Source organism: Pleuronectes platessa, chromosome 14, assembly GCF_947347685.1.
Source record: "Pleuronectes platessa chromosome 14, fPlePla1.1, whole genome shotgun sequence".
In the NCBI taxonomy this organism is placed as follows: Eukaryota; Metazoa; Chordata; class Actinopteri; order Pleuronectiformes; family Pleuronectidae; genus Pleuronectes; species Pleuronectes platessa.
The window spans coordinates 25,541,823-25,555,089 of NC_070639.1; the positions used below are offsets into that span (position 1 = coordinate 25,541,823).

At 45.6% G+C, this 13,267-nt stretch overlaps 1 protein-coding gene across 1 annotated transcript in view; it reads right to left on the bottom strand.

The window, feature by feature from the left end:
- ttn.1 (titin, tandem duplicate 1) overlaps positions 1-13,267 on the bottom strand; it is a 149,774-nt gene that overhangs the window by 126,420 nt on the left and 10,087 nt on the right. The window contains 20 exon segments of the mRNA XM_053439232.1: positions 284-334; positions 745-1,248; positions 1,532-2,016; positions 3,341-3,542; positions 3,993-4,112; positions 4,346-4,630; positions 5,275-5,506; positions 5,894-6,062; positions 6,148-6,289; positions 6,584-6,844; positions 7,333-7,593; positions 8,042-8,302; positions 8,416-8,679; positions 8,784-9,044; positions 9,132-9,392; positions 9,552-9,815; positions 9,901-10,173; positions 10,446-10,712; positions 11,013-11,291; positions 11,376-13,072. Of these exon segments, the coding sequence (XP_053295207.1) occupies positions 284-334; positions 745-1,248; positions 1,532-2,016; positions 3,341-3,542; positions 3,993-4,112; positions 4,346-4,630; positions 5,275-5,506; positions 5,894-6,062; positions 6,148-6,289; positions 6,584-6,844; positions 7,333-7,593; positions 8,042-8,302; positions 8,416-8,679; positions 8,784-9,044; positions 9,132-9,392; positions 9,552-9,815; positions 9,901-10,173; positions 10,446-10,712; positions 11,013-11,291; positions 11,376-13,072 (6,539 nt within the window).

Sequence of the window (13,267 nt, forward strand, 5' to 3'; positions counted from 1 at the left end):
GTCTTTAGATTTATATAAGAAAAGATTAATAAGGAATTCACTAATAAAGACCATGGAGATGACTTAAAGCCCTGGAAACTATTCACAGGCAGAGCTTGATTTTGAGAAATTAGCTTCTGTCGTGTAAAGAATATGCACTTCAAACATAAAACGCTCATAGATACAAACAAATAAACAAGAAAAGGATGAATTTCTTACCATCACAACCTGAGCACAATTTAAAGAAAACACATTCTGAATCAAATCTGAGAGACAATCGCAAAACATTCCTGCTGATATTTACCTTTTATTTCCTCCACGACCTGAGTCACTGGTTCCTTCTCCACTGCAGTGACTGTAAAGACACAGACGGTGACAAATTAAAAACTGAACTGAACATTAACTCTCATTTGGAGCAAGACAGTTAGAGTCAGTGACAGGTCGTGCATCCATATCATCATTTGTTTGGCTGCTGTCCTCTAACTGGTGCTCATGCTTTCTGTCGGCCTTCAGTGAGAAGCACCTCTGGCTTCTGGAGAAATGCTCAGTGATATAAGTGTCCCTCTCTCTTTATCGCTGTTGGTGGTTTAGTCGGTAAAGCAAAGGTCAACGACCTCCTCTAAACGCTGAGGTTAAGACCCTGTTGAAGAAGTGATGCCTGGTTGAAGGCGTGTGCGTCTGTTGGCTGTGTGGGTGGAAGCAGTGTGGATGAGTGGTGGGCCAGAGCCCGATCGAGCAGAAAGACCAAAGCATGCAGATGCCAACCTTTCATCCCTGTGCTGCTCTCAGCATCCCCAGCTGAGTTGACAGTTTTGCAAGTGTGAGATTCTCTGTGTCCGGATCTCACATTTTTAACATTTACAGAGCACAGGGGGTCGTCATGTTTCAGAGAGAAGGACACAGAATCCTCAAAATTCAACCGGTTGTAAAGCCACATGAAAAACGGAGTGGGAAGCCCCTTCATAACACACAACAAGGAGCCGCAGTGTCTGCTCCTGCTCAGCAGCTCAGGGGGGAGTTTGACCAGGAACTCGGGGCAGCTGGAGAGACGTTGACCTCGCTCGTCATGAGGCGGAACATCAGGGAAATACAGGTGGCTGATGAAACTGTACGGTCTCTGGGAAGAGGGAGGCAATGATCCCAGCTCCTCCAGCGCCTCCTTCTTGTCTTGCTCAGGGGGATCTCTAAGAGTCTCCCTGTCTGCCTGAGACACTTTGCGTACAGAATCTGTAGGGATGGGGGTTTCTGCTGTGAGATTTGCTTCTTTAGCTGGGTGAGAATAAAGTTAGGGAGAGTAATTAGGGGTCAGACTATAAAGCTATGACTCTAAACACTAAAGGGGGTTAGTAGGATGGAGGATGAGGTTAGCGAAGGCAAAGCTGGCAACAGTAGGGAGAGGACAAACAAGTTTAAGAATCTTGTTATCTGATTACACTGAAGGTAACAGGCTGAGTATATATTAAATCATTGGGGGTGGGGGGCAGCAGGAAGAGCAGTAGCGGGTGGGATGGACCAGATGGTGACAGACTGAATGAAAAAAAAGATGAACCACCTTCAACAGTGAGCCGGGCAGAGGAGCTGTTCTGGCCATGTCGGTTGGTGGCGGTGCAGCGGTACACGCCCTGGTCCGCCACACCAACACCCTGGATGACCAGGGACATTGAGCCCCTGCTCTCAGAGCTCCTCACCCGCTCCATGTCAACCAGGCTCTGGCCATTGTGATGCCATACCACCCCGGTGAAGGGCTGCCCGTTGAATGTGCAGCTGAACTCTGCCATCTCGCCGCTTCTCACCCGGACGTCGCTCATCTCCATCAGCAGTTTGGGGCTGGCTGAGAGTTTGATATCAAAGCTGCTGTCGGAGCTCGTCTCTGAGCTCACGCTCTCCATCTGAATCTCAACCGTCCTCCAAGACATGGAGGAACTCTGAGAGACCATCTGAGTAAACTCAACACTGTGGGCTGTTTGTCCCACGGACACAGAGCTGAAGCTCTGAGCCGCCAGCCTCTCACTTAGCTTAGCATCAGCCCCAGCACTCCTCACACTAGCTACGGCTTTTTCATCTGGGCAGTAAGAAAGAGTAGAAGAATTAGGTCAACACATGATTCTGGAGACTCCTGCACGTTACTTGTGTCACATCTTGTTGCAGGTGGAGCGTGAGGATCATTGGAGTGGACAGGGGCTGCTTTCCGCTGTCAATCAGGCAACTTTGACCGGAGCCAAAATTTACTATCGAAAAAAAAATGTAGGGCTCGTGTGCGGGGAAACCCGTCAAGTGATATTTCCACAGCTCAGTTGTGAGCATGCTGCATTCCTCTGAAATAAAGATCCACAGGACATAAAGACGTTCCTACCGAATCGTGACGGAAGAGAAGACGACATGCAACACATCAGATTATCTCCCGTTCACAGATGAACTCAGACGACAAACTGATTTTCAAACAGTTTTGTTTTGCATGAAGACACCGACAGAGAGTTTAGTTTCGAATCTGAAAGTGTGAGGAGGCTGAGCAGAGACAGGTTCATCACCGACCGCTGGCTGCACAAAGGTCTTGTTGTGTGTAGAGATGTGATTCTCAGTTTTAAAACAAACACTCACTGCATATAACAATAACTCATGAATGAGCTCGGTTAAATGACTCAATGACAGTTTTTCCTGTTTCCTGTCCTAACCTGTGTCTCGGGGAAACTAGCGTCCTCTTGTTAGAGACCAGTGTTCATGGACATTCATAACAACAAGCTGCTAGAACTATACAATTAGATTGCTCGTTAGCTAGCTTATGTTAGCCTCCTTATTAACCGAACTAACCAACTTTAGCAGTTAAGCACCGAATGTTAAATCGTTGTAAATGTTATAATGTTATTACGTTGTCACTGCTGACCACTAATATGACTTTTCATCCCTGGTTAGCAAACAGAGTTTCTAACTTACTTCAGGATTCCCAGGGCTAACAGTTGGTGCTAAGCTAGGATAAACAGATGAAGCTGATATTATTCATTAATCTGAAACCTTTGACAGTCATTTAGGTTATTTACCTAAACTCTCTGTGCGACCAGCAGGAGGCGATATCTGCATGCAGCTTTAAGGAGACATGCTTGAAACCTCGCCACTGCTGAATAAACGTGATTTGTCCAATAGATACTTGAGTTTATTATTTACGTATGAATCCTGCTATTCTACGTTAGCTTCAGGCTCGGAAAAAGGAGGAGCAGATCTGTAGTTACAGACAGACATGATGGGATTGATCAAGTCAATTATCAGTGAAATTAACTGACTGATCTTAAGAACTGAACATCTGTTAGAACGCTACCAGCCAATCGTGCCACAAGAGAACAGTTTCACCTGAACGTTACGTGATCACCTGACAGACTCACCATCGATATTCAACGAAGCCTCACATGTGACCATTCCCGCAGAGTTTGTGGCGACACATGAGTACTCTCCTTCGTGGTCGTGGAGAACTCTGGAAATGTCCAACTGGCAGGTGTCCCCATAATGAGACATCCTGAAGATGTCCGAGTCTCTGAGCTCTCTGTTGTTACAGAACCATGAAACCTGCAGATCTGGACACAGCATTCGTTCACTCAAAAACATGATCTCAAGTTATATTCACTTCACTGAACACGAATTTATTAAAACTCTATTAAACATGATAATGTAACATTTACACCACAGACTTCTTCAAATATCTCAGATAGGAACACTGCCATCTTGTGGTGATGAAATCATTTGCAGTCTGTGAAGTAGTTATCGTGGATTGGAGCCATGGTCTTCGCTGTCAATCATGACGTCTCTGTCAGTTTTTAAATATCATCAAATTAACGAATTTAAGTTTCACTAAAGATAAGGTTTAAAACCTATACTTGAGCCAGCCACCAGGGGGAGATCAAGACACTTCGGTTTCACTTTTGGACCCTCATGTCATCCATCTTTTTTTACTGTCTGTGGTCTGTACATGTGTATCAATGCAGTTTAGTAAAATAAGAGCCACAAGGGGGAGCTGTTTTCATTACCTTCCCCAGACACAGTGCACTGGAACTGGGCCGAGTGTCCCTCAGTGACCAGGACGTGTCTCAAGGGAGCGACGAGGACCGGAGCTGAGACCCGAGCCAGCGTCTCCACCACCTCAGGAACTAAATATGAACAAAAAGATTACAGCTCTGATCTGATCTAATCATTCAGGTTATTAAATCACACATTGAAGGAGACTTTTTTCATTCTTTATGTTTTCTCACTGTCCAGGTTTAATGTTTCAACACCAGCTCAGCTGCTGTGAAACTGTACAACAACACACCCATACATATAATTCTCAATCCTGATGAGAACAAAGAGTCCAGCAGCTCGATGCTCCACTCGGATCGTTTACCTTCGACAGTGAGAAGAGCCGAGCTGGTGGCCGCTCCGTAGTCGTTCCTGGCCTCGCAGCTGTAGGCCGCGGCGTCCTGGGGGAGAACTTCCAGCAGCAGCAGCGTGTGCTCGTTTCCGTCGTGGAGGAACTTGCAGTTGTCGCTGACGGACAGAGCCTGAGAGTCCTTGTACCAGGACACCTGAGGCGCCGGGAGGCCGCTCACCTGCACCGAGAAGCGGACCGACCTCCCGGACACCACGCTCTGGGGCTGCAGCGGGCGCACGATCTCCGGAGGCTCCGGCACTGAAGACAGAAAAGTGACAAACGTTTTCCACTAGTGAGAATTCAAAGTACCTGAAACTGTCACCGTGGTCTGATTGTAGAAATAAATACAGTTAACTTTCATTTCTTATCACATTTATCACCTTCATATATAGAGCAAAAGAAAAAAGATGTAGTTGTATTCTCTGTGTCATGTTAGATGGTGAATATTAATATTTAGTAAAAGTTTCATAAATAATAAAATCCTTGATGTTTTGTCTCATCAGCTAAAAATGATCGTCAGTATCAGAAATATAAAGATATTAAAAGATCTCAAAAAGTAGTGTAAGAGACAGAGAACTTTTCTATGGTGACAAAACTTCATCTTCATCCTCTAAACGTTTCATCATCATCTGGTTATTTTTTATAAAATTGGCATTAATAAATCCAGTTTGATGCTGAACTAACAACCTAATGTGAGAAGACAGCAGGTAAAGCTAATGCTAGCTATGTAGCGGTAGTAAATCTTAGGTATAGATTCTTTAATACAAAGTTTCATACATAATCATGTGTATTGGACCACACACACGCACACACACACACACACACACACTCTGACAGGGCTTTGACCATTGGGTTTAATCTTGTATATTCACGTATGATATGTACAAGCAGGTTGATCTTACATTTCACGTGGAGGTTCATGGTGCTCTTGTTCTTCCCGGCTGAGAAGGTGTACTCGCCGGCGTCGCTCCTGTACGTCTCGGAGATGGTGAGGCGGTGCAGCCTCCTGATGGTGGCGTAGCTGAACCTCTCCTCCACTGAGAACTGGATCTCCACCCCGTTCCTCATCCAGCGAGCGTCCACGTCGTCCTCGTTCACCTCGAACTCAAAGGTCGCTCTGAGTTTCTCAACCACCTGAAAACACAAGTGGAGGTGAACACCTGGAATTTCAATTCTGAATATACCTGATCCAGAACATCTTCATTTGAGCAGAATTAATGATTTTAAATTCATTTTTTATTTTTCTCATTGATTCAGAACATTAAAGAAAAACATTTTGAATTAGTAATAGTTAATCTTCTCAGAAGTAATTTAGGTGAGAAATCTCACCTGATCATTTTCAAGTCAAGAAAAATCTTCAACCAAACAATGGAAAATGGAAAAACAATGTCACCCACATCTGAGTGTGGATAACTGAGCTGGTCCATGTGTCTCTACCGGGACAGATGATCACATTGGACGGGCCAGCTGCTTGTCTGTTATTAGCATCAGGCTCTAGAGTTGATACGTGTGTGAACTCACTGTGATGTTCCTGCTCGCAGGCTCAGAGATTTGGACGTCTCGTCCCTCGACCGCCAGGTGCGCCTTGGACAGACTGGATCCTGCCACGGCGGTGTATTCTCCGGCGTCAGACAGGCGGACAGACGGCAGAACCAGACGGTGCAGGAACTTATCTGAGGTCATTTTGTATCTGCCACAAACAGAGCAACATGAGAAGGTTTATTTCATGATTTAGGATTTGTTGGTGGTTTTACCTGCTGAATATTAGCAGCTACCTGTCAGACATCTCCAGCTCTTGACTGTCTTTCATCCACATCACCTGGATGTTTGGTTCAGAGAGTTCACATTCAAACGTCGCCCTCTTCTTCTCTGTGATCTTTAGGTCCTTCAGATGTTTGGTGAACTCAACCACACGAGCTGCAATGGAACAGACACCAGGACTGATGTTAGAAACCTGTAAGCTTCAACATCCAACTCCTGCTCTCCACGACAAGGTGGATGCTTCACAAGGTTATAAAGATTCTACTCGACTTTACGAGGTACTCATGGTCACGTTGTCTGAGATGTTACAAGTCTTCAAGTGGTTCAGAACGCTCTAATGCTGGTTCCAGATGTCCTAGACTAAGGTTCCTTTAAGAGTTTCTTTTGGTGATTCACTCAGGGGTGGATTAGAAAAATCACAGAGATTAAGTGAGATAAAAAATGTCTTACCCTCAACATAAAGTTTGGCTGTGGTCACTGCAGAACCAGCCATGAAGGCGTATTCAGCACTGTCTCCAAAATGGACGCTCCTGATGCAAAGAGTGTGCGTGAGCTGTCGACAGCGAGCCTGGCATCTGTCTGTGGACCGGATCTCCACTCCGTTCTTCAGCCATTTGTAAGCAATTCCCTCGTAGTTAATGTTTACTTCGAATGTGACAGAGTCTTTCTCCTGAGCGTTCACGTTCTGCAACATCATCGCGATCAGAATTGCTGGAAAACAACAGAAGTGACAGTAAGTTCCCCAACACTTTAATGGGTTCGTTATCTATCTAATTTCCATTTATTTGAAGATCTCAGCCCTTAAAGCAACACCTTAAATTCGGATTTATTCATTTGAAATATTCCACAAACCCACAAACCAGGTAAGTGTTATTAATGTGGTTTGATTTATGTATGTCTTTAACAAATTCATTTTAATGTAAAACAAGGTTTTAACACAAATGAAGCAACTTAGTAAGGAAAGGAAAGTAAGGAAATGAATATATGGTTAATATTGGAACAGAGGAAAGACCCTTAGAAGTTTAGTGTTTCACATTAATGGACAAATTAAAGTTACTGTTGTGTTTTCAAAGGTGAATTAATTGTTTATCATTTAATGATAAACCATTAATAAAATAAATCAATGATTTATGTAGAAATTAATGTAGATATTTGAGGGTCACAGGTCAAATGACTGAAGACTGAACTTTAGAACTCACGGCTGACGGTGAGCGTGGCGGAGACTCGGTCGTTGCCACAGACGAAGGTGTACTCGGCAGAGTCGTCCCTGCTGCTGCTCGTGATCTTCAGCTGGTGAAGTTTTCCTTGAACCACGATCCTGAACTTCTCGCTCATCTCGATCTCCACGCCGTCCTTCAGCCACGTGGACGGGACGTTGAAGTGAGAAACCTCACACTCGAACGTGGCCACCTGAGTCTCTGGCACCTCCACGCTCTTCATGGATTTGGTGACTCGCAGAGCTGAGACAAAATATCAGAATATGTAATACCTATTCAGACGTATAGCTTTGTTCAAGTTGTCACTCAAAATTAAACCTGAATTCTGTGAATAAATGTGAGATGGTTCCTTATTTTCTAAGATTTTATGTTTCCAGCATCAAGGTCGTTATTAAAATCCTTTAAGAAAATCACACTTATAAACATCGAAATCACCTACAGGCCTGAATAGTGGTTTTCATGTTCCAATGAAAGTGTGATAACTTGTGTGGTAACAAGCTTCAACTGAAATGAGCAGGTTAACATCAGCCAACTGTAAATAAGATCCTACACTGTAAACACTGTTGAATCTTCTTGTTAAAACCCTGTGAGCTTGTCAACATCCTCAAAAACCTCAGGTAACAGTTCAGGTCGTTCTTCATAAACTCTCCATGTTCAGAGATGCTAGAGTCGGCGTGGTGAGGATACTCACACTCGACGATGAGGCGCGCGCTGCACTGCATGTGTCCAACCACCACGGTGTACTCTCCCTCTTTGCTGTTGTCAACATCCTGGACAAACAGTTTGTGCGTCTTCTTCTCAGAGAGCATCCTATAGTGCTCGTTCGGCCTCAGCTCCGTTTTGTTGAACATCCATTTGACCGGAATGTCGTCCTCGGAGATGCCGACCTCGAATACAGCGCTCGCACCCAACAGTGAAGTCACGTCCTTTGGCTTCTTTAGGATCCTTATTGCTGTTGGAAAGTATTTTACAGTTTGTTGTGTAACTGAACTTCTTTACTTGTGAGTTAAACACCTGCAATTTGTAATGAATCATTCAGAATGCCACGAATCAGTGGTTTCTTACATTCCACGTTCAGTCTGGCATTTGCAGACAGTTTTCCAAGTTTAAAGGAGTAAACCGACTCATCGTGTGTGGTGCAGTTATTGATCTTCAGGGTGTGGACGCTGCCTTCGATACTGATCTCGTATTTGTTGCTGGGCTGGATCTCGACACCGTTCTTGATCCACTGTGCTCCCCTCACATCTTCGTGGGTGAGCTCCAGGATGAAAACAGCGTCTTGAGTCTGGACCACATTCTGGTTCTTCAGGGTCTTCTTTACCTTCACAGCTGTGGAGACAAACATCATGATTAATTATTGGTTTTGGAGCTTTCTATGTTTGTGGATCTCAGCCTAAGGGCTGTGATGCTCTCCTTCATGAAGCTGGACTTACCCTCAACTTTCAGGGTGGCGGAGGTCTTGGAGGTTGCGACCTGATAGGTGTACTCTCCGATGTCGCTTGCTTTGGTGATGATAATGACGAGGCGTCGGACAGTGCCATTCACCTGACTCTCAACGTTCTCGTTGAAGTCAACAGACTGGCCGTCTTTCAGCCACTTGCCCTCGGCAGCAGGGTTGGCGACCTCACACTCCAGCACGGCAGTCTGGGAGTCAGCCACCACCAGATCACGTAGAGGCTTCTTGATAGCGCCACCTTGTGATGGTTGATGTTTGGTTAAGTCAACAGGATATAAAGCAGCTCTGGTGTTGATCAATAATCTTAGAGAAATCTGTAGCCTACCTGTCACAGTGAGAGAGGCACTGCACATCTTCTCACCGGCAGCAAACATGTACTCGCCCTCCTCGTCCTTCATGGCATTCATGACAGTCAGGGTGTGGCGCTTGTTTTTGGATTCCATCTTGTATTTGGCGCCTGCTTTGAGAGGCTGCCTCTTGAAGGTCCAGAAAGCGTCTATACCCGGGTGAGACACCTCGACCTCGAAGGTGACGTTCTCAGACTCGGAGCATTCCTTGTTTTTCATCGGGGTCACGATCTGGACAGCTGTCGTGAGACAGACGTGAGACAGTCAATGAATTATCAACAACTTTTCATATTCACGTCAATAAAAATGGTTTAATTGTTGTTAGATGTCCAGCAGATGGAACCTTGGGTTCAGTAGCAGCTTCACATTCCAGTTTGGATGAAACTCGTGTTACTTACTCTGAACAGTGAATCTGCAGCTGGTATCAGCTCGACCGACCACCAGTTTGTAGTGTCCTTCATCAGAAGCGTACGTCCTGTTGACGACCAGCCGCTGCTTGGATCCTTTCGCCACCAGCTGGATTCGGTCGCTGGGTGTCAGCAGTTTGTCGTTGTGGAACCATTTGACTGAGCTGATGTCCTGAGCGGAGATCTTGGCCTCCAGAACGGCTTTGGTGCCCTCAATGGCATTTGTGTCCTTTAGTGGTATCAGCACTCCGATAGCTGCAAAGAACATACAAGTATTTTGTTGCTTTATTGAAAAGAAAGAAATTATTTAGAAAAACAACAGGATTTTGAGGGGACTCACTCTGAATGATCAGCTTTGCAGAGGTTGAGATCTCCTGATCGGGAACAACGAAGGAGTATGTTCCAGAGTCGCTCTTGTTGGTGTCTTCAAACAAGAGTTTGTGGGTCTGTTTGTCGATAACAATGTGGATTCGGTTTGAGGCTGTGACAGGCTGCCCATTCCTCATCCAGGTTCCTTCAACGTTCTCCTGGGAGAACTTGACCTCCATCTGTGCAATGTCGCCCTCGCAGACCGTCAGGTCAGTCAACGGCTGCATGAGGGTCACTGGGCGCACTGGAACATCAAGACAAACCCGTCAGGCACCAGATACATCCAGAATAACACTAACTGTTTTCAACCTTTACATCATGATTGTTAGGGCTCATCCTCTAGCGAGCAAGAAAAAACTCAATCTGTTTATGGTTTTAACTATTTTTGTAAATCAATGGGGAAATGCCAGGAAAAGAAACAACAGGTAAGTACAGAAGAAAATATAAATCTTTGGGGTTTATTCTCTGGAGAACACAAACCTCTATGACAATTTCATTGGTTACTACGAAACTTACATTTCATCTTGAGTGAGGCGCTCGTCTTGAACTCCCTCACTTTGAAGGAATAAGTTCCTTGGTCCTCCTTCTTGACATCTTTGACAGACAGGGTGTGTCTTCCACGACGGGAGGACATGACGTATTTACTTCCGTGAGACAACAGCTTTTGTCCGAAAAACCAGCTTCCTTCCGCATCCTCGCGTGACACGAGACACTCAAACTCTCCAGAGTATGTCTCCGGCACCTCTGTACTCTCAAGTTGCTTCAACATCTCCAGAGGGGCTCCTGGTTACGACATGACAGAGACAGGACGTCAACATCTACAGTCAGTCACTTACAGTGGTAAAAGAAACTCGTGTTGCATCAGTGAGCAGATCCGGTGGATCTGCCCAATCAAAGTCAACATTGTATGTAAACCTCAACTAATTTGATAGATTTTGCTCAGAAATCTTAATATTTAAAACTGATTATATTGAACCAATTTAAACCAATGTTCAGATATAGTTACATGTGCTCCCTCGTCCATCATCTCTCAAAAAGACTGTGACACTGAGGTATCGTCCTCTTTAATGAAACACAACCCACCTTCCACGTTCAGCTTCGCAGTCGTCCTGACGTCGTCGTCAATAACTACACAGGAATATTCTGCATCGTCCCTCATGTCGATCGTCAGCACAGACAGGAAGTGAACCTTTCTGTCAGAGTGCATCCTGTACTTGTCTCCAGAGAAGATATCCACATTATTCTTCTGCCATTTGACCTTGATGAATGGCTCGTTGGTCTCACATTCAAAGGTTGCCATGGTGTCCTTCTCCTTGGCACTAACTTCTTCCAGTTTTTGTGTAAATGTGATGACTTGCTTTGCTGCAAAAAGAGCAAAAAAACCTTTGTTAGAAAACACACAACTTAAATGGAGAATAACAAATGAAAGTGAGAGGGTTGGGCTACCTTGCACCAGCAGGAAAGCGTGGCTGGAAGTCTCTCCTGCAGTGTTTGAAGCTTTTACCATGACGCTGGCAGAATCCTCTGCTCTGACGTCTCTGATCACCAGTTCACACACATGATCCTCAGGCCAGTACCAGTAAACACGGTCAGACTTCTCCAGCTGAACACCGTTCTTGTACCACTGGCACTCTGGTTCTGGTCTGCCCACAACTCTGACTCTGAACTTAACTTCTTCACCTTGTGCTACGGTCTGGCTTGTGATACGCTCTAGGATCTTAGGAGCTTCCATACTGGCTGAGAGCTTGACTCTCTCTGGTTTGAGAGATTTGGCTGTAACTTTGCGTTGCTCCTCCTCCTTCTTCTTCTCGGCCTCCGCCTTCTTCTTGGCGCGGTGAAGCAGATCGTCCTTTGTTTTCTTCAGCAGATCCTCATAGCTTTCATCCTTCTTACGTGCCTTGAGCTCCACCGCGGTGATGGACTCGTAATAGCCTTCCTCTGTCCTACGCTTAAACTTACCCCTCAGCTCCTCTGACTCCTCCGTGGATTTCTCATGGATGATTCTCTGGGCTTTCTTGAGCGTGACCACCTCTTTCACCTGAGAGTCCTCTGCAGGTTTCTCAGCCTTCACCACCTCGAATTGTGTTTTTCCCGGTTCAGGTGCGGCCTCGGCTGCCTTCGCCTCAGGAGCACGACGCAGATGAGTTCTAAAGTCCTCTTTCTGCTGAATCTCCAGCTTTACTGTGTGCTCAGCTGAGCCCAGGTTGTTGTCTGCCACCACTTTGACCTCTCCTGAGTCATAGGACTTGATTTCAGTGATCTCCAAATAGTAGATACCATCATAACGAAGTTTGTATCGCTTGCTTTTGCGGATAAGTTGTCCATTGAGGTACCAGTTCACTTTGGGTGCTGGATAACCGGTCACCCTGCAACGGAATCGAGCAATGTCGCCTTCAAGCACTCTGGCTGGTTCAGGAAGGAGAACAATTTCAGGTTTGGACTTTTCAGATTCGTCGTCAGCACTAACTCCATAGGGTCCTCCCTGATGAGCTTGGCGCTCCATCTCATCCATTCTGTAAGCTCCCTTCCTGCCTTCAGGAAGCTGACTCTCCTCAACTAGACCCTTCTCATCCTTGACAATCAGGGTGGCCGAGGTCTGGTCCACTCCGAACTTGTTTGTGGCTCTGCAAGTGATGACACCGCTGTCTCTAGCGTAAGCAGCTTCATAGTCAAGGCTGCAGTAGCCAAATTCATTGACCATGCGTAGCCTGTTAGCAGCATCCAGGGGTTTGCCATCGTGCAGCCACTCCACTACCATGATGGGATCACCAATCGGGGTCAGTCGGCACTCAAAATGAGCAGGACCGAACCGCTTCATTCTGATAGAGGTCAGCTTTTTCTTGAACAGTGGTTTCTGCTGCTTCTCTTTGTCGTAGAGGTCGCCCTCCTCCCACTGCTCTTGACCATATCGCAGATGAAGGGGCTCCAACTCCGGAGGAGCAATCTCCTTGGCCTTGTACGTTCCTTTGGGAATAATAAGTTTTCTCTCTGGTTCCGGTTCAGCATAGTCCACCTCCACATTGACTCTGCAGCGGGTGGTGTCTCTACCAGCCTTGTTGATGGCTGTCGCTGTGTACCAGGCGCTGTCTGAGCCTGAAGCAGATGGGATCTGGAATTTGGCCTCTCCTCTGGTTCCTTCAATCCTGGAAAAGGGATTTGTTATGTTAGCTTTAACTTTTGAGGATTTTTATGACAACAATAACATTACATTACTATTATTATCCCAGGGTACCAGATCTAGACTGAGGTGATGAGTCAAAGTAAGTGCAGCCTGTCCAGTCTTATTTTGTTATTTTGGCCTTTCTCTAGTTATTAGTCATCATACATACAGTTCAAAC